Source organism: Pelodiscus sinensis, chromosome 29 (genome assembly GCF_049634645.1).
Source record: "Pelodiscus sinensis isolate JC-2024 chromosome 29, ASM4963464v1, whole genome shotgun sequence".
Classification (NCBI taxonomy): Eukaryota; Metazoa; Chordata; order Testudines; family Trionychidae; genus Pelodiscus; species Pelodiscus sinensis.
The window spans coordinates 15,302,856-15,323,685 of NC_134739.1; the positions used below are offsets into that span (position 1 = coordinate 15,302,856).

The 20,830-nt window shown below is 65.2% G+C and overlaps 1 protein-coding gene across 6 annotated transcripts in view; it reads right to left on the reverse strand.

Annotated features, from left to right (window-relative positions):
• Positions 1-211: 211 nt before the first annotated feature.
• Positions 212-20,830, reverse strand: part of SAMD14 (sterile alpha motif domain containing 14) — a 32,568-nt gene continuing 11,949 nt past the window's right edge. For 2 of the 6 annotated variants that reach the window (XM_075911356.1, XM_075911358.1), the window contains exons 2-11: positions 19,825-19,876; positions 15,539-15,608; positions 10,536-10,672; positions 9,032-9,350; positions 8,596-8,674; positions 6,660-6,734; positions 6,088-6,244; positions 2,234-2,353; positions 1,879-2,034; positions 212-1,322 (exon numbers count right to left, since the gene is read on the reverse strand). In XM_075911356.1, the coding sequence (XP_075767471.1) occupies positions 1,182-1,322; positions 1,879-2,034; positions 2,234-2,353; positions 6,088-6,244; positions 6,660-6,734; positions 8,596-8,674; positions 9,032-9,350; positions 10,536-10,672; positions 15,539-15,608; positions 19,825-19,876 (1,306 nt within the window). In that variant the 3' untranslated portion in view covers positions 212-1,181. Of the gene's footprint in view, positions 1,323-1,878; positions 2,035-2,233; positions 2,354-6,087; positions 6,245-6,659; positions 6,735-8,595; positions 8,675-9,031; positions 9,351-10,535; positions 10,694-15,538; positions 15,609-19,824; positions 19,877-20,830 lie in introns of all 6 variants that reach the window. The other 4 variants (XM_075911360.1, XM_075911357.1, XM_075911361.1 and 1 more) reach the window with 2 other exon arrangements.

Consider the following 20,830-nt stretch of genomic DNA (forward strand, 5'->3'; position numbering starts at 1 on the left):
CCAGCAGAGCCCCGCCGGGGCAGCACACCCAGGGGCAGGGACTGCGCCTGCCCCTGAGACTCCGGCCTCCCCCACCCCCTGCCCAGGCTGCCCTAGAGACACACACAAGGGCCTGACGGACCAGGGCAGCTCACCCCTCCCCTGTTCCGGCCCAGCCTGGCACGCCGGGGCGGGGGGGGGGGGCATGGCGCAGAGCGACCCTGGGGGGAGGGCTGGTTGCAATTGGTTTTATTTCCTTCCTGGTCTCTCCCTGGGCCGGTGTCTGTGCTCTCAGCAACTGGGCCAGGCCCTGTGAGTCCGGGCTGTGGCCACCCTGGGCCCCGGAGGCGTGGTGGGTGGGGGAGGGGTGCTGCCATGCACTGCCTTCATCCTGCATCCGCACTGGGGCTGAGCCGTCCTTCAGCGGGGGAGGGGAGGGGGGTTAGTGAGGCAGGCCAGCCGGTCAGCAGCTCGGTGACTGGAACCAATCGGGAGCAGCCGAAGATCAGCAGGGAAGCCGGGAGGGGGAAGATGTGCCAGCAGCGGGGCCAACCACTAGCCAGGCGGGGGCCGGGCCCAGCAGCGGAGCCAACCACTAGCCAGGCGGGGGCCGGGCCCAGCAGGGGGGCCAACCACTAGCCAGGCGGGGGCCGGGCCCAGCAGCGGAGCCAACCACTAGCCAGGCGGGGGCCGGGCCCAGCGGCGGGGCCAACCACTAGCCAGGCGGGGGCCGGGCCCAGCGGCGGGGCCAACCACTAGCCAGGCGGGGGCCGGGCCCAGCGGCGGGGCCAACCACTAGCCAGGCGGGGGCCGGGCCCAGCGGCGGGGCCAACCACTAGCCAGGCGGGGGCCGGGCCCAGCAGCGGGGCCAACCACTAGCCAGGCGGGGGCCGGGCCCAGCGGCGCCAGCAGCCCCCGAGTGGGGAAGGGGAGGGGCAGGAGAGGAGAGGGGCTTGCTTGTTACGGGCGCCAGCAGGGATCCAGGAGGCTGCTGGCAGCTCCGTGCCCCCCGGCGATGCTGCCTCGCCCCACAGACCGGCCCCTGGGTGGGCACCAAGGCTGCCCAGCAGCGGCTCCAGCGTTCGCACTGGCTGGTCCCCGGGGGTCCGGTGTCTCTGCCGCCCCGTGCCCAGGGCTCCGCCGTGGTCCCTGCGCGCCCGAATCCCCTCGGCTGGGCGGAGCTGCGTGCCAACTCGCCCTCCCTAACTCCTTCGCTCCTGCTCCTTCTTCTTCTGCCGTTCCCGCTTCTCCTGGGCCTTGCGCTCCTTCTCCACGGCCGCGCCCAGCTCCTTCAGCCGCCGCTTCAGCAGGGCCCGGTCCTGGGAGCTGCTCACGCCGAGCGCCTGGAGGGGGCAGCCGGGTGGGGCGCACGGTCACGCGGAGAGCAGCCCCCAGCTGGGGGGAGGGGCTACAGGGGAGGCCCTGGGGGGCCCGTGCTAAAGGGCGACCCTGATGAAGGGGAAGGGGATGAACCCCCCCCCCGCCCCTGCATGGAGCAGCCCCCAGCTGGGGGGAGGGGCTACAGGGGAGGCCCTGGGGGGCCCGTGCTAAAGGGCGACCCTGATGAAGGGGAAGGGGATGAAACCCCCCCCCCCGCCCCTGCATGGAGCAGCCCCCAGCTGGGGGGAGGGGCTACAGGGGAGGCCCTGGGGGGCCCGTGCTAAAGGGCGACCCTGATGAAGGGGAAGGGGATGAACCCCCCCCCCGCCCCTGCATGGAGCAGCCCGGGGGGATGCCCGGCTGGGCCAAACGGATCAGAATCCACTGGCACATCGGGAGCCCTGTCCAGCCCCCCCCCCGCCCCAGGCCAAGCCGATCAGGACTGGTCCACCGTGCTGAGGGGCGGGCGCTGGGGCTCTGCCGGGGCAAGGTCTGTCCCCCGCCCCCCCCCCCCCGCACCTTCAGCTTGGCTCCATCCAGGTGCAGCAGCTGCTGGCCGTCCACCTCGCGGGCCGCGAACTCGCCCACGTACTGCTCCAGGTTCAGGCTCCCCAGCCACTGGCCCACTTGCTGGCTGCTCCAGCCCGTGGCGGCGCTGAGGGGCTCGTCCAGGAACTGCCGGGCGGAAAGGGGGCAGCTGCAGCGGGGCCCGGCAGGGATCCTCCAGCCCCCACCTGCCCACAGACGGAGCCACCCCTGCCACGGGCCCGGGAGCTGAGCAGGCTGTGGCCCTGGGACCGACGGAAAAGCCCCCCCCACCCCCTGGACTTGGTCACCCAGCCCCCCCAGGCCGGCCCTGCCCCCGCCGGCTCACCTCGTCGGAGGACTGCGACAGGGTGTGGTAGGGGTAGGAGCATTTCGTCTCGCTGGCGCCGCTGCCCAGCGTCCGGGGGCTGGTGCTGGGCGGGGTGGAGTCGTCGCTCAGGGTGGAGTCCTGCCCACGGGGAAGGCCGGGGGGTCAGCACATTCGAAAGGCTAAACACCCCCCCACGACCCGCCACAACTACTGACAGCCACCCCTCCAAGGCACCCCACGATCCCCCCCACAACCACTGACAGCCACCCCCCCAAGGCACCCCATGATCCCCCCGACAGCCATCCTCCCCAAGGCACCCCCCAACGCAGCCCCATGATCCTCCCCCACAACTACTGACAGCCACCCCCCCCAAGGCACCCCACGATCCCGACAGCCATCCTCCCCAAGGCACCCCCCAACGCAGCCCCATGATCCTCCCCCCACAACCACAGACAGCCACCCCCCCAAGGCACCCCACGATCCCCCCGACAGCCATCCTCCCCAAGGCACCCCCAACGCAGCCCCATGATCCTCCCCCCACAACTACTGACAGCCACCCCCCCCAAGGCACCCCACGATCCCCCCGACAGCCATCCTCCCCAAGGCACCCCCCAACGCAGCCCCATGATCCTCCCCCCACAACCACTGACAGCCACCCCCCCAAGGCACCCCACGATCCCCCTGACAGCCATCCTCCCCAAGGCACCCCCCAACGCAGCCCCATGATCCTCCCCCCACAACTACTGACAGTCACCCCCCCAAGGCACCCCACGATCCCCCCGACAGCCATCCTCCCCAAGGCACCCCCCAACGCAGCCCCATGATCCTCCCCCACAACTACTGACAGCCACCCCCCCCAAGGCACCCCACGATCCCGACAGCCATCCTCCCCAAGGCACCCCCCAACGCAGCCCCATGATCCTCCCCCCACAACCACAGACAGCCACCCCCCCAAGGCACCCCATGATCCCCCCGACAGCCATCCTCCCCAAGGCACCCCCCAACGCAGCCCCATGATCCTCCCCCACAACTACTGACAGCCACCCCCCCCAAGGCACCCCACGATCCCGACAGCCATCCTCCCCAAGGCACCCCCCAACGCAGCCCCATGATCCTCCCCCCACAACCACTGACAGCCACCCCCCCAAGGCACCCCACGATCTCCCCAACAGCCATCCTCCCCAAGGCACCCCCAACGCAGCCCCATGATCCTCCCCCCACAACTACTGACAGTCACCCCCCCAAGGCACCCCACGATCCCCCCGACAGCCATCCTCCCCAAGGCACCCCCCAACGCAGCCCCATGATCCTCCCCCCACAACCACTGACAGCCACCCCCCCAAGGCACCCCATGATCCCCCCGACAGCCATCCTCCCCAAGGCACCCCCAACGCAGCCCCATGATCCTCCCCACACAACTACTGACAGTCACCCCCCCAAGGCACCCCACGATCCCCCCCACAACCACTGACAGTCACCCCCCCAAGGCACCCCATGATCCCCCCCCCGGGGCCATTGACAGTCATGCACCCTCCCCATTATTATTTTGGCAATAAGAAAGCCGCTCAGAACCAGACACTGATAACCCAAGGTGTAAAGGAAGGGCCATGGCAGAGCTACGACCCCCCGCCCAGGGCAGCGCTGTGTACGGCGTGGCCCCTCCCCCAGGGCAGCGCTGTGTACGGCGTGGCCCCTCCCCCAGGGCAGCGCTGTGTACGGCGTGGCCCCTCCCCCAGGGCAGCTCTGTGTACGGCGTGGCCCCTCCCCCAGGGCAGTGCTGTGTACGGCGTGGCCCCTCCCTCAGGGCAGCGCTGGTGTACGACGTGGCCCCTCCCCCAGGGCAGCGCTGGTGTACGACGTGGCCCCTCCCCCAGGGCAGCGCTGGTGTATGGCGTGGCCCCTCCCCCAGGGCAGCGCTGTGTACGGCGTGGCCCCTCCCCCAGGGCAGCGCTGGTGTACGGCGTGGCCCCTCCCCCAGGGCAGCGCTGGTGTACGACGTGGCCCCTCCCCCAGGGCAGCGCTGGTGTATGGCGTGGCCCCTCCCCCAGGGCAGCGCTGTGTACGGCGTGGCCCCTCCCCCAGGGCAGCGCTGGTGTACGACGTGGCCCCTCCCCCAGGGCAGCGCTGGTGTACGACGTGGCCCCTCCCCCAGGGCAGCGCTGGTGTACGACGTGGCCCCTCCCCCAGGGCAGCGCTGGTGTATGGCGTGGCCCCTCCCCCAGGGCAGCGCTGTGTACGGCGTGGCCCCTCCCCCAGGGCAGCGCTGGTGTACGGCGTGGCCCCTCCCCCAGAGCAGCGCTGGTGTATGGCGTGGCCCCTCCCCCAGGGCAGCGCTGTGTACGGCGTGGCCCCTCCCCCAGGGCAGCGCTGTGTACGGCGTGGCCCCTCCCCCAGGGCACCGCTGTGTACGGCGTGGCCCCTCCCCCAGGGCAGCGCTGGTGTATGGCGTGGCCCCTCCCCCAGGGCAGCGCTGTGTATGGCGTGGCCCCTCCCCCAGGGCAGCGCTGGTGTATGGCGTGGCCCCTCCCCCAGGGCAGCGCTGGTGTACGGGGTGGCCCCTCCCCCAGGGCAGCGCTGGTGTACGGCATGGCCCCTCCCCCAGGGCAGCGCTGTGTACGGCGTGGCCCCTCCCCCAGGGCAGCGCTGGTGTACGACGTGGCCCCTCCCCCAGGGCAGCGCTGGTGTACGGCGTGGCCCCTCCCCCAGGGCAGCTCTGTGTACGGCGTGGCCCCTCCCCCAGGGCAGCACTGTGTACGGCGTGGCCCCTCCCCCAGGGCAGCGCTGGTGTACGGCGTGGCCCCTCCCCCAGGGCAGCGCTGTGTACGGCGTGGCCCCTTCCGCAGGGCAGCGCTGGTGTACGGCGTGGCCCCTCCCCCAGGGCAGCGCTGGTGTACGGCGTGGCCCCTTCTGCAGGGCAGCGCTGTGTACGGCGTGGCCCCTCCCCCAGGGCAGCGCTGTGTACCGCGTGGCCCCTCCCCCAGGACAGCGCTGTGTGCGGCGTGGCCCCTCCCCCAGGGCAGCGCTGTGTACGGCGTGGCCCCTCCCCCAGGGCAGCGTTGGTGTATGGCGTGGCCCCTCCCCAAGGGCAGCGCTGGTGTATGGCGTGGCCCCTCCCCAAGGGCAGCGCTGGTGTATGGCGTGGCCCCTCCCCCAGGGCAGCGCTGTGTACGGCGTGGCCCCTCCCCCCGGGCAGCGCTGGTGTATGGCGTGGCCCCTCCCCCAGGGCAGCGCTGGTGTATGGCGTGGCCCCTCCCCCAGGGCAGCGCTGTGTATGGCGTGGCCCCTCCCCAAGGGCAGCGCTGTGTATGGCGTGGCCCCTCCCCCAGGGCAGCGCTGTGTATGGCGTGGCCCCTCCCCCAGAGCAGCGTTGGTGTATGGGGTGGCCCCTCCCCAAGGGCAAGCGCTGTGTATGGCGTGGCCCCTCCCCAAGGGCAGCGCTGTGTATGGCGTGGCCCCTCCCCAAGGGCAGCGCTGGTGTACGGCGTGGCCCCTCCCCAAGGGCAGCGCTGGTGTATGGCGTGGCCCCTCCCCAAGGGCAGCGCTGGTGTATGGCGTGGCCCCTCCCCCAGGGCAGCGCTGGTGTACGGCGTGGCCCCTCCCCCAGGGCAGCGCTGGTGTACGGCGTGGCCCCTCCCCCAGGGCAGCGCTGGTGTATGGCGTGGCCCCTCCCCCAGGGCAGCGCTGTGTACGGCGTGGCCCCTCCCCCAGGGCAGCGCTGTGTACGGCGTGGCCCCTCCCCCAGGGCAGCGCTGTGTACGGCGTGGCCCCTCCCCCAGGGCAGCGCTGTGTATGGCGTGGCCCCTCCCCCAGGGCAGCTCTGCCTCAGGGCTGCTGCCCCGGCTGTACAGAGGGGGCCGGGGCCGGGGACTGACCTGGGAGGCAGATTTCTTGGGGCTGAAGCCCTCGCTCCGGGGAGAGCGGGTTGGGGAGACGGTGCTGCCGGACGAGGCCGAGCCCTTCCCGCTGTCCGTGAACCAGGAGAAGGGTATGAACGGGGACACGGAGCGGCTGGCGCCCTCCACCAGCTCCCTGGGGAAGGAGCCGGAGGCGGGTTAGCTCCCTCGCTCCCCAGGCCCAGCAGGCGGCCAGAGCACCCGAGCGGCCCGCCTGGCCAGCCCTGACCCCACTGAACCCAGCCTGGCCCAGGCCCGGCTCATCCAGGGCACCCAGACCATCCCCCGAGCTCTGATCTCCCTCCCCTCTGCACATCTCCTCACGGCTCCGGCGCCCCAGCTCCATCACTGAGCATGTCTCCAGCGCTGCCTCTCCTGGCTGCCCCTCTCTGGGTCCCCGCTGCACCAGGCACCAGGAGAGGAGGCTGAGCGGCAAGGCGGGCGCATCCCAAGTGCCATGGAAAAGCCAGGAGGGCGACGGGCACAGGGAGGCAGGGAGTCCGGGGAGCTCGGGGCGACGTTGCTGGGCAGGGGCTTGGGAGGCCGCTCACCTGCTACCCATGGACAGGCGGCTGCTCCCCTTCTCTTTCCTGCTTTTGCTGGAGGAAGCTCGTCTCAGGGTCACCCTGCGGCAGAGCAAGAGGCAGCTCGTTAGGCGCGGGGGACGAGAGCCCCTGCAGGCTGGGGGAGACCAGCACCGGGCGCTCCGATACTCATAGGGCAGTCGGGTGGGGGCTGACAAGCAAGATTCATATAAACTGCAGCAAGTCCATCCCTTCATCCCTACACACACCTGGCCGACTGCCTGTCCCCTACACAGCCCTCTGGCCGACTGTCTGTCCTCTACACAGCCCTCTGGCCGACTGCCTGTCCCCTACACAGCCCTCTGGCCGACTGCCTGTCCCCTACACACCTCTCTGTCCATCTGCCTGTCCCCTACACAGCCCTCTGGCCGACTGCCTGTCCCCTACACAGCCCTCTGGCCGACTGCCTGTCCCCTACACACCTCTCTGTCCATCTGCCTGTCCCCTACACAGCCCTCTGGCCGACTGCCTGTCCCCTACACAGCCCTCTGGCCGACTGCCTGTCCCCTACACAGCCCACTGTCCGACCGCCTGTCCTCTACACAGCCCTCTGTCCGACTGCCTGTCCCCTACACACCTCTCTGTCCATCTGCCTGTCCTCTACAAAGCCCTCTAACTGGCCGTCTGTCCCCTACACAGCCCTCTGGCCGGCCGTCTGTCCCCTACACAGCCCTCTGTCCGACTGCCTGTCCCCTACACAGCCCTCTGTCCGACTGCCTGTCCCCTACACAGCCCACTGTCCGACCGCCTGTCCTCTACACAGCCCTCTGTCCGACTGCCTGTCCCCTACACACCTCTCTGTCCATCTGCCTGTCCTCTACAAAGCCCTCTAACCGGCCATCTGTCCCCTACACAGCCCTCTGGCCGGCCGTCTGTCCCCTACACAGCCCTCTGTCCGACTGCCTGTCCCCTACAAAGCCCTCTGGCCGGCCGTCTGTCCCCTACACAGCCCTCTGTCCGACTGCCTGTCCCCTACAAAGCCCTCTGGCCGGCCGTCTGTCCCCTACACACCTCTCTGTCCATCTGCCTGTCCCCTACACACCTCTCTGTCCATCTGCCTGTCCCCTACAAAGCCCTCTGGCCGGCCGTCTGTCCCCTACACACCTCTCTGTCCACCTGCCTGTCCTCTACACAGCCCTCTGGCCGACTGCCTGTCCCCTACACAGCCCTCTGGCCGACTGCCTGTCCCCTACACAGCCCTCTGGCCGACAGCCTGTCCCCTACACAGCCCTCTGTCCGACTGCCTGTCCCCTACACACCTCTCTGTCCATCTGCCTGTCCCCTACAAAGCCCTCTAACCGGCCGTCTGTCCCCTACACAGCCCTCTGGCCGGCTGTCTGTCCCCTACACAGCCCTCTGTCCGACTGCCTGTCCCCTACACAGCCCTCTGGCCGGCCGTCTGTCCCCTACACACCTCTCTGTCCATCTGCCTGTCCCCTACAAAGCCCTCTGGCCGGCCGTCTGTCCCCTACACACCTCTGTCCGACTGCCTGTCCCCTACAAAGCCCTCTGGCTGGCCGTCTGTCCCCTACACAGCCCTCTGTCCATCTGCCTGTCCCCAACACAGCCCTCTGGCCGGCCGCCTGTCCCCAACACAGCCCTCTGTCCATCCCCACACATCCATCCATCCATCCATCCCCCTATACACACCTCTGCCTATCCGTCCATCTGTCCCCCTCACACCTCCATCCATCCATCCCCATACATGCCCTTCTAGCTGTCCAGCCAGCCACTCGTCTGTGTGTCCGTCCCCATACACGCCCACCCGCTATCTCTCCATCCAGCCCCTGTGGTCCCTGGGGGTTCATGGAGCCTGCTCAGGACAATGACCTGGAGCTTAGGGCAGCCGAGGAACCAAAGGTATCAAGGGTCCTACCCAGAGAGCCACGTTCGTGGGACTCACCCCAAATCCAGGAACTTCCTGCGGGTCTTCTTGTCCAGCCCGATGGTGGGGCTGGCAGGCTCTGGCGGGCTGGCGTCATCTGGAGCAGGGAACACGCAGGGAGAGATCAAAGGGCCGGGGAGAACGGCTCCTGTCTGGTGGAGCTAGGCCCGGGGGGCCCCGGAAGGTTGGCAGCAGCCCCAGGGCAGGACAGTCTGCTGGGAAGCCTGGGGGAGTCCGCCTGCTCAGCCAGGTGATTTCGTCCCCCAAGCACAGGCGAAGCCCAGCTCTGACTCCCCCCAGCCCTGCGGGACAGGGGCAGGCCCCCAACCTCCGTGCAGCCTGGCAAAGCCACCGGGAACCAGCTGGGACTCGGGCCCTGCTGCTCACAACCCAGCCCCCACAGCGCCAGCCTCCCCCAGCAGGAGGCGCTGCGGGGAGGGTTTCCCGCTGTTACCTTCGCTGTGCCGCTCCGCCCGGCGGTCCCTCCGGGTGTAGATGGGCGAGCTGTCCGAGCTGTGGCAGGACTTGGGGGGCGAGCTGGTGGGGGTGCATCCCAAGGCCTCCTGGGAGGACGCGTTGGTCAGGGGCTGGTAGCGGGTCAGCGGGGACGAAGGCTGCTCGTCCTCCTCCAGCGTCCGCCGGACAACGGAGGCGTCGAAGGAGAACTCGGTGGCGCGGAGGAAGGGGGAGGAGCTGGAGAGGGGCGAGGCCTGCAGGGAGGCGTGCAGCGGGGATCTCAGGCGGTGCCGTGGGCTGCCCACGTTATCGGCCTCCTGTGGGTGGGACGGGGGGTCAGCAATGGGAAGGAGCCTGCGACCCCCTGCCCCAGGAGCTGCTTCGTTACCTGGGGCAGCCCCTATGTATCTACAGTGCTGGAGCAGGGCATGGCCGGCTGCTCCCCACCCCACTGGTGAGGGCCCCACAGGGACCATCGGCCAAGCCTTCCATAGCACCAGGGTGCACAGGGCTTGCAACCACAGAGCAGAGCACCTCGTCTGCCCCCCCCCCCCCCATGCCTGGCACATTGGATCGGACCAATGCTGATGCCCCCTCTGCCTGTCCCAGTGGATCAGACCATTACTGGTGTCCCCCGCCTCCTGCCACATTGGATCAGACCATTACTGGTACTCCCCTCTGCCTGCTACATTGGATCAGACCATTGCTTGTCTCCCCCTCTGCCTGCCACATTGGATCAGACCATTGCTGGTACTCCCCTCTGCCTGCTACATTGGATCAGACCATTGCTTGTCTCCCCCTCTGCCTGCCACATTGGATCAGACCATTGCTGGTACTCCCCTCTGCCTGCTACATTGGATCAGACCATTGCTTGTCTCCCCCTCTGCCTGCCACATTGGATCAGACCATTGCTGGTACTCCCCTCTGCCTGCTACATTGGATCAGACCATTGCTTGTCTCCCCCTCTGCCTGCCACATTGGATCAGGCCATTGCTGGTATCCCCCTTCTACGGCCACTCTCCATCCGGCCATTGCTCCATCTCGTCTGGAATCCCCCTCGCCTCCCCATTGCATCAGGCCTCTGGCTGATCAAAGCCAGTCGCCTGCCTCCCCCTGCAGCAGGCGGCTCTGGGCCACCCCCTCCTGACCCGCTCCGCCTGCCCTTCCAGCCCCTGCCAGGATCGCTGCTGAACCGTGGCCTCCATCCACGACCCTGCCAGGCGCTGGGCCGGGCAGGGCCACGGGTCGCCCCACGGAAGCGCTAGTCACTGGCCACCGCCCTGCACTAGAGGAGTCGGAGCCGGTGGCAGGAGGCCCACGGGATCTGTCACTGCAGCCGGCGGGGCGCTGGGCCAGTCCTGCAGGGCAGCTGCTGAGCACCCCCCGCAGAGGATCCGTGCCCGAGACAGGGGCGTTGGAGCGATTCCCGCTGCAGGGGCTGGGGGCTGGCTCCAGTGTGAACGCCCGGCCACTCGCGCCCGCACCGCCTGCCCCACGCTCACCTGCCCCTCCAGGCTGGGGTCCCCTTCCGCAGAGCTGACGCTGTCCCTCAGGCGGGACCGGGAGGGGCGCTGCCGCCTGCCCTTGGCCGACAGCTGGGCACGGCCCTTCTGCAAACTGCTGTCCAGCCTCTGGGTCTCTGGAATCACATCATTAAAATCTGGGAGTGAAGGAGAGAACGGGGGAGGGGGACAGAGGAGGGGAAGCGAGAGAGCGAGAAGGCGTTGGGGCAGGGTAGGGGGACACAGCGGGGGGGAGGGGTGGGGGTTGGTGGGGGGATGCAGCCGGGGGAGGTCGGGCAGGGAGCAGGAGATAGTGAATGGGCCGGAGCAGGGGAAGAGAGGAAGCGATGGAGAAGGGGAGGGAAGACAAAGCAAAGGGGGGGGCAGAGTCCCAGCCGGGGACAAAGAGGGAGGGGAGGGTGGAACAGGAGAAGAAAGAGAGAGGTTCAGAGAAGAGACACAGCGTCCATTTCCCCGCCCCGCTGCCCCCCAAAGCCACCGGCTGGGAGCTGCTTGGGCCAAGCCACCTGGACATGGGGGGCGGGGGGTTCCCCAGAGCGGAGGGGCATTGGGGCCTGAGGGCTCTGCAGAATCCAGCAGCCAAGGCGGAGAGTCTCAGGGACGCGGATATTTGCCCCTCCAGTGACTGACGGACGCTCCCAATGACTAGCCCTTCATTGTCACCAAATCCACCCCCCTGACCCCTGCCTCCCAGCCCACAGGGCTGCTCGGATTTCCTTGCAAAGGGAGGTGTGGACAGAATGGGGTGTAAAGCCCTGGACTCCCAGTGCTCCTGTTCTAACCACTAGACCACACTCCCCTCCCAGACCTATGGAACCCAGGAGTCCTGCCTCCCAGCCCCCAATCTAACCACTAGACCACACTCCCCTCCCAGACCTATGGAACCCAGGAGTCCTGCCTCCCAGCCCCCAATCTAACCACTAGACCACACTCCCCTCCCAGACCTATGGAACCCAGGAGTCCTGCCTCCCAGCCCCCAATCTAACCACTAGACCACACTCGCCTCCCAGACCTATGGAACCCAGGAGTCCTGCCTCCCAGCCCCCAATCTAGCCACTAGACCACACTCCCCTCCCAGACCTATGGAACCCAGGAGTCCTGCCTCCCAGCCCCCAATCTAGCCACTAGACCACACTCCCCTCCCAGACCTATGGAACCCAGGAGTCCTGCCTCCCAGCCCCCAATCTAACCACTAGACCACACTCCCCTCCCAGACCTATGGAACCCAGGAGTCCTGCCTCCCAGCCCCCAATCTAACCACTAGACCACACTCGCCTCCCAGACCTATGGAACCCAGGAGTCCTGCCTCCCAGCCCCCAATCTAGCCACTAGACCACACTCCCCTCCCAGACCTATGGAACCCAGGAGTCCTGCCTCCCAGCCCCCAATCTAGCCACTAGACCACACTCCCCTCCCAGACCTATGGAACCCAGGAGTCCTGCCTCCCAGCCCCCAATCTAACCACTAGACCACACTCCCCTCCCAGACCTATGGAACCCAGGAGTCCTGCCTCCCAGCCCCCAATCTAACCACTAGACCACACTCCCCTCCCAGACCTGTGGAACCCAGGAGTCCTGCCTCCCAGCCCCCAATCTAGCCACTAGACCACACTCCCCTCCCAGACCTATGGAACCCAGGAGTCCTGCCTCCCAGCCCCCAATCTAACCACTAGACCACACTCCCCTCCCAGACCTATGGAACCCAGGAGTCCTGCCTCCCAGCCCCCAATCTAACCACTAGACCACACTCCCCTCCCAGACCTGTGGAACCCAGGAGTCCTGCCTCCCAGCCCCCAATCTAACCACTAGACCACACTCCCCTCCCAGACCTGTGGAACCCAGGAGTCCTGCCTCCCAGCCCCCAATCTAGCCACTAGACCACACTCCCCTCCCAGACCTGTGGAACCCAGGAGTCCCATGCAGAACTGCCAGCATTTCAGCAGTCAGATCAGCTTTGGATGCACCACAGCGGGGCTGGGAGGGCACAGAGGCCTGGTTCCAGTGCAGCTCCCCAGCCCACCTTCCGCTTTCATGTAAAGCCAGTTTGCCTCCGTCCTTGCGCTAGGGCCTGTGCAGGAAACGCCTCCCCACGGCACTTCACGGGGGGAGGGGGGAGCAGTGGGCAGAGGCCTGCTGGAATCGACCAGAGCTGGCGGAGTAGCCACCTGCCTTCACGCCCCCCGCGCACACCCAGCCCCTCCCAGGACTCCTTATTCCCATCTTGATTCCCCCCATCTTTCCTCCCTCCCTGTCTGGTGCGACAGCAGCCTGAGGTCTCTCACTGGTACCTGCACAGATTTAGGCATGGACATGCATTTTCCTGCATTTGCACACTCAGACACATGCACATTTACACACACGAGCACACGGCTATTCAGAGATGCACATATGCACATTCGTGTAAATGCATTCATGCACGTAAATGCTGTCAGACACCTGTAAATACACCAAAATGCATGCACACACACACCCCCCACACATCCCCACACACACACAAATTCACTCCTGGACACACACCCGTCAGTCCACTCGCTTGCACACACCCAGACCCACATGAAATTACACACTGCACTCAGAAATGCACTCCCGTGCACCCCCCTCAGACTCACACAAATGTGCACAACTCACGCTCACTCGTACACACTCACTGGCCCACACCTAGGACCCACAGCCGGCCTCCAGATGCTCCGGGAGTCAGGTGGCTCAGGGTATGTCTACACTAGGCTAATTCGAACTAACAGATCCAGGCTAAAAAACTAGTTCGAATTAGTGTTTTGCTAATTCGAACTAGCATGTCCACATTGAGTGGACCCTGAACCGGGGTTAAGGATGGCCGGAAACAGTGCCGGCAGGGCATCAGAGGAGGACTTAGAGCGTGGAGCGGCTGTCTCAGGTTAGCTGAGGGCTGTGCTTAAAGGGTCCCGACCCCCACCCCGGACAGACAGTTCTCAGGGGTGCCCCACTTGCAAAGCAGTCCTGGCTTGGAGTGCCCGGAGTACCCACACTGGGCACATCACAGCACTCGGCCATCAGCCCGGCTGCACTTGCCACAGGCTGCCATCTGGGGAGAGGGGGCAATTGGGGGGCTGCAGGAGAGCTTCCACCCCCAGAAGCCCGCAGAGCCAGCCCAGTCCTCCCCATCGGGGGCTCGTACCCCATTCCTCCCTCACCTCCTTCCACTTACCCTTCCCTAGCCCCTCTTCTTGATGTACAAAATAAAGATAATGTGTCTTCCAATATTGAATCTGTCTTTATTGAACAAAACTGGGGGAGACTGGGAAAAGGAGGTGGGAGAGGGGAAGAGAGAGGCTGGGAGAGGGGAGGGCAACTAAAATGATCAGGGGTTGGGAACAGGTCCCATATGAAGAGAGGCTAAAGAGACTGGGACTTTTCAGCTTAGAAAAGAGGAGACGGAGGGGGGACAGGATAGAGGTCTCTAAAAGCAGGAGTGGGGTGGAGAGGGTGCATACAGAAAAGTTCTTCATTAGTTCCCATAAAGAAGGACTAGAGGACACCAAAGGAAAGGAATGGGTAGCAGGCTTCAAACTAGTAACAGAAAGTTGTTCTTCACAAAGCAAAGAGTCAACCTGTGGAACTCCTTGCTGCAGGAGGCTGTGAAGGCTAAAACTAGAACAGAGTTTAAAGAGAAGTGAGATAAAGTGATGGAGGTTGGGTTCATGGAGTGGTATTAGCCAGGGGGTAGGAGTGGTGTCCCTGCCCAAGGTTTGTGGAAGGCTGGAAAGGGATGGCACGAGACAAATGGCTTGGTCACTGTCTTCGGTCCATCCCCTCCAGGGTCCCTAGGGTTGGCCGCTGTCGGCAGACAGGCTACTGGGCTAGATGGACCTTTGGGCTGACCCAGTATGGCCGTTGTAAGCTCAGGGCTCAGGGTCGGGGGTCTCAGTGGACCCCCTTGATTTTCATTTAAACCTGCTCCTGGGTGGCCAGGCTGGCAGCTCTCCTGCCCTAGCCGGCCACTTTCCTGTGCCTAGTGCGGAGATCGTGGACGAGGTCCACGATGTCCGCACTAGCCCAGGCGGGCGCCCGCCTCTTGCGGTCCAGGGCAAGCTCCCGGGAGCCGCCAGCCTGGTCCCGGGAAGAGGGGAAGGGCTGGGGGGCATCGGGTGGGTGGCTCGATCCGTGCCAGGTGCAAGGTCTGCTGGCTGGGTGCTGGCAGGCTTGCACCTGGCATGGGCACTGTAGCCAGCCCGTGCCCCTTTAAGGGCTCCGGGGCCGGGAGGGGAGCAATAGAGTTTCCCTGGTGTTGGCCAGAGTGGCCACCAGGGAAACCTGGGGAGGGCTAGCCTCCCACTAGTTCGAATTAAGGGGCTACACACCCCTTAATTCCAACTAGTAAGTTCGAACTAGGCTTAATCCTCGTGCAATGAGGTTTTCCTAGTTCGAACTAAGCGCTCCGCTAGTGTAGCGCCTATGAAAGTTAATTCAAACTAACGTCTGTTAGTTCGAATTAACTTTGTAGTGTAGACATACCCCCAGTGCCCCCGAGGCCCTGGCATGAGTCTGACCGAAGGCTCCTTTCACTGCCAACTCCATGCAGAGGCTGCCCTGGTGGGCACAGGCAGAGCATGGCCAAGCGCTGCCAGCACCGTGGGGCTGCGGGAATGACACGCTCGCAGCAGGAATCTTTGCCCTGCGCCCAGCAAGGGAGCTGCGAGCCGGGCCGGGGGCTGATTTACAGGATGCAGCCAGTCTCCGGGGGGTCGGGGCCACCTGGAACCCATCTGGCTCCGGAGGGTCCCGCTCGTGCGCCCGCAGGGCCGTCTCCCAGGCTCCAGCGAGACGGGCACAAGAGGTGCGTTGGGGAGCGCAAGGACACAGGGGCTGCAGCGTCGCCGGGGGGCTGAGTCGGCTTGGCGGCAGGTCGAGGGGAACGTGGAGACTGGGCGGAGGGAGGGGCCGTGGCCAAGATGCCGTTTGCTCTGGTCGTTCTGCCCCACGCCAAGCCCCACGGGGCCAGCTCACCTCTGGGAAGAGCAAAGTGCCCGGCCTCTGTCCTGGCTCCTGCCGGCCCAGGGCTCCCGAGCTGGATCTCCTGGATTTTGTATCAGTGAGAGAAACGCAGGGGCCAGTCACTGGATGGGGGGGCTCTATAGCTGGGGGGAAGGGGGAGGGCTAGCGGAGTTGATGACCCGCCCCAGGGCCCCCGCTGCCTTGTCAGGAAGCAGCAGTAACAGGCCAGTGCCCAGGACAGCAGGTGGGACCCACTCTCCTTCCAGGTTTTCTCATCTCCCACGCCCAGCACTTGGCAAGAATCCTGCCCCCCATCTCCAGGGAAGAAAGGCTCCACCGCAAAGAGGCGGTTGGGGCCAGTGGGGGGGAGGGGCGTCAGGCCTCCTGGGACGCATTCCCGGCTCTGCCAAGGACCCTCCACACGATCCTGGGCAAGTTGCTTACATTGCTCTGTGCCTCAGTTTCTCTATCTGTGAAATGGAGCCAATGCTGCCTCCCCCCCCAATGCGTGTGGCACACTGAGAGCATCAGGAGACTGGCACGACACAAGCAAAAAGCCGTTCTCGTGCCCAGCATCCCAGGCCCCCCACACAAGGCTCTGGCCTCGCCTTGGGCTGGCAGTAGCAGGGTGGCTCAGTATGCATCCAGATTCCAAGGCCTGAAAGACCCAGTGCTCAGACACTGCGGGCGGGGGAGGAGCCGCTCCAGTAAGCGGGGTCTACCAGATCTGTGGCTGTGAAAAATGCATCACGGCCGCTGAAATCTCGTGTCCCCTGTGGCCCGGGGCTTTTGAGGATTTTCTCCTATACCGGGGGTAGAAGTACACAGAAGTGCTCAACCTGGGGGGCCAGCCCAGGAGGAGTTCACCAGCATATTGGAGGGGTCACAGCATTGCCACCCGGCTTTCTGCACCCAGCCCCTAAGGCAGCGCAGAGGGAAGGAGGGTGTCTGGACACAGCCGCGACATTGGCTAGTTACACCCGGAGCAGCCTGAGAACAACGTGTGCTTGCTCCACAATGTATCAGCCTCTGCTCATAACATTCCCCCCACACACAGCTATTGGGCTGGGCCCGTGGTCCTTAGACAAACAATTCGGCTGAACAGACGGAGAGACCAGACACTCCAGTTGATCATGCACAGGCCATTGTGCAAACGTGGCCATTAGCACCTTCTCACACTTAGTCCCTGACACATCCAGACGTTTGCACACTTATGCGTGACCCTGTTGCACCCCAATAAGCATGCAGCCACGCCCCTTGGCTCACAGGCCAGGGACTGTCAGACCCAGCAGGGGCTGCAGCAGAGGGAGGCTGGGGCTGAGATGGAAGGTCTGCACTAGGAGCATGTGGGGCGGCACTTGTCAGAAGGCCCAGAAAATCTTAGCAGAAATCCGGCCTTTATTCCACACGCCTGGACTGGGACGTGCCCTCACACACCTCTCATCAGCAACATGCAGGAGGCCACCAGAGTGCACGCACGCCCGGCTTGTGACCCTCGCACACACACGTGCAATGAGGACCATCTCTAAAGCATTGCTCTGTGTGCAGCTCAGTAAATCCGTCCCTGCTCCCCGGCTGGCCAGTGCACACGGCAGCCAAAGCCTGCGCCCGCCCGTGAGCCCGCAGCTCCAGGGGAAAGGAGCGAGAAGCTGCCACTAATGGGGAAAATGGCGGGTTGCTTCCCTCCCTTCCCGCTCGCCGGAGAGGGCCCTTGCCAGACCTGCCTTTCCAAATGGGCTTCTGGGATTGTAGCCAGAACACGCCTCCCGGGTCCCACCCAGCACTGCCCAGAGCGGACGCGCAGGGCTCTGCGTGGGCGTGGCCGGGAGGAACTCGCACGTTGGGAGGTTTTGCCAGGCCCCTCAGCGGGGGCAGATCACCCAGTGCCCCCAACGCCTCTTGTGACACAGAGCGCTGGGGGCCAGTGCAGGGAGCTGGTTAGCGCTGCACTGCCAGCACCAGGGGGCGCTTGGTCCGGTACGGCATTGCCTGGCTGTGTCTAGACTACGCCCTCTGGGTCTGTCTACCCTGCCCCCAGTTCGAACTAGGGTGGTTAATGTAGCCCGGGATTTGAATTTCCCGGCTTCATTTGCATGTTGGCGGGCGCCACCATTTTTAAATCCCCGCTAGTGCGGACTCCGTGCCCGCGGCTACACGCAGCATAGACTAGATAGTTCGGAATAGGAAGCCCAGTCCGAACTATCTGTACGCCTCGTTCCACCCTTTTTTGAAAGATCTTGTAGACCTCATTTTTTGAGGGAACAGAGGCAGGGCTGGGGTGGGTGGGCCTGGATGAGGAGTGGGGGGCCCTGGCATGTCATGGCTCAGGCATCTGTTAACCAGAGGCACCGTGTGTGAGCGCGCGTGTGCGCATGCATATGTGTGAGTGCGCGTGGGTGAATGTGCATGTGTGCAGGAGTATGTGTGAGTGTGCATGTGTGAGTGTGCATGTGCGTGTGAACATGTGCATGCATGCGTGCATGTGTGAGTGCACGTGTGCGTGTGCACATGTGTGAGTGTCTGTGTGAATGTGCATGTGCACATGTGTGAGTTCATGCATGTGAATGTGCGTGTGAGTGTGCGTGTGAGTGTGCATGCATGTGCGCATGTGCATGTGTGCATATGTGCGCGCATGTGTGTGAATATGCGTGTACATTTGTGAGTGCACGTGTGTGAATGTGCATGTGCATGTGTGTGAATGTGAATGTGCACATGTGTGAGTGCCCGTGTGTGAATGTGTGTGCACATGTGCATGTGTGTGTGTGAATGTGTGTGTATGCATATGTGAGTGCATGTAAGTACACATGTGTGAATGCGTGTGTGCACATGTGTGAATGCGTCTGTGCACATGTGTGTGTGTGTGTGAATGTGTGTGCGTGTAAATGTGTGTGTGTGCGCATGTGTGAGTGCACGTGTGAATGTGTGTGTGCACATGTGTGAGTGTATGTGCATGTGCGTGAGAGTGCATGTGTGAGTGCGTGTGCGCATGTGCGTGTGCAAGATGCTCCCTCACCGCAAAGCCCTGCCCACACTGGGTTTGGCTGGCACCACGTCAGCTCCCACGGCACAGACCCAAGTGGACGTGTTGCACCAGGATAAGACACTGCACCAGAGTGAGCCCACGCTCTGAGCACCGTGGTGCAAACTGCCTGAGTGGAGGCAAATCCCGAGAGACAGAAACCCCGGCGGGCCTGGTCCTTGCTTCCTTCTGCGCACAAACCCTCCTCGGCTGCCTCGGAGCTTCAGGCAGCCAAGGGAGGCCGGATCAGGCCGGGCGGAGGGCCAGCTGCACAGCTCTTCGCCCCCACAGAAGGCGGAGGGGAACTCAAGCCAAAGCAGGAGGGTGCCCAAAGTCCTGCCCTGGCCATTGAGGGGCGGGGCAAAGCAGCGAGGGAGGAGAGCAGCTGGGGCAGGAGGGTGTGGCTGGCGTGCTGGGGCTGGGCGCATGGGGGCAGCCACAGGAGGCTGAATGGGCAGGGCCCCGGGCAGCCATGCAGGAGCTCTGGCGGGTTGCAGGGTCCTGGCAGGATCCCAGCAGCCGGGGGCAGGAGGCAAGTGGGCAGGGCCCTGGGGTTGCCTGGTGGCTGCTCCTGGCCATTAGGAGTCCGACTGGCGGCACAGACTGCCAGCATCTCCCTCTGGCTCCTGGGCCACACGCCAGCTCAGCAGCTCCCATTGGCCAGGAATGGCGGCCAATGGGAGCTGAGGGGCGAGCGCGTCAGAGAGGGGCGGGGTCAGGGCAAGCTGGGCCCCGATTCCCATGAGACTTAGCACGCGCTGCCCTTCCGGAAAAGGGGCCTCAGCTGGGGGTCCCAGGGAGCCCCATAGACAGAGAGGCAGGAGAACAGGTCTCTGCTTGTGGGGGAGGGGGAGCTAATTCATTTCCAGGCCCCCCAGTCCCTGCGCTTACTGCCCCTCGCTGCAGGGCCGGCCGGGGGGGGGGGGGGGGGCGCATGGGAACAAGCCTGGTGTCCGTGCATGGTGGGAGGTGGGAATTTAAATGGTGCAATGAGGAATGGGGGGGTAGTCCAGGCGAGCGCTGACTACCCTAGTGAACTCCCCAGCCCCCCCCAGCCAGGCTCTAGCTCCCTGGTTCTCCTCCCCCCAGTCACCCCCAGGCCTTAGCTCCAATCTCCCAGCTCCCCTCCCCCACAGGCTCTGACAACTCCCCCAGCCCGACCTTCCCTCCGCCAGCCTGGGTCTCTGCCGCCCCCGCCCCGCCCTCAGGCCATCGGCCCTGGGTTCAAATCTCCCTTGGCTGGCAAGCGGGGGGAGGGGAGCTCGCGCAGGGGACTCACCGAAAACCTCGTCGGCATCGCGGCGTCTGGAGGTCGACATGGCGGGGCGGCTCTGCGGAGACAGGGGGAGGCAGGGTCAGCGCACTGGCGGCTGGCACGGGTGTCTGGGGGGGCGCGGGGCTAGAGACAGCTCTGGGGAGGGCCGGAGGCTGGAGAGCTGTCTGGGCCTGGTCACAGGCGCCTATGCAGCAGGGCCCTGTGTCCCCGGTCGCGCCCGGGCTGCCCAGTGTCCCCTGGACGCAGCTGCTCCAAAGTTCCCCCTGGGCAGCCTCCCGCTGGACACGTCCAGCTCGGACGTGGGGCTGAGCCAGGTGGGCCCGGTGCATGGAGCCAGCACCGAGGGACCCCCAGGGCTCCGCGCTGGGCCATGAGCACAGAGGATGCAGCTGCAGGCCCAGAGGGCGGGTCCCACAGCCCAGCACTGCTGCATCCTGGGGGCAGTGGAGGGGGATGAGTGGTGCACGCCCTTCCCCCAGCCTGGGAGGATGCACTAGAAGACGTGGATGGCGAGGGATCTGCTGTTCTTGTCCGTCTGTTCAGAGACAGGAGACCGGATTCCCCTCTCCTCCATGCAGCACCCCCTCCAAGAGGAGACTCTGCCCACTGTTCCCCAGTGGGGGCGGGGGCTGCACTTAAGGGACACGGTGGCAACTCCAGGCACTTGGGGGATCAGAGCTGACTCAGACAGCAAAGGGGAAATGCGGTTCCCTTACAACCCAGTTAACCAGTGGAACTCAGCGCCACAAGGTTTTGTCCAGGCCACCAACTGAGCAGGACTCCAAAGGGGACTTGGCATTTCTGTGGAGAACAGGAGTCCCCTGGCTTCTGGTAGAAGCAAAGTCAGAAGCTAAGGTTTGGGGGAGGGGATAAAGCCTCAGGCTTCAGGGCTGCCAACCATTAGGGGTCAGGAGGCAAATGTTCACAGGGGCAGATTATCCTGCAATGGCCCATTGCAGGGTCCTTTCACCCTCCAGGGCAGGGGCTGGAGCAGTGACCCCCTGTGACG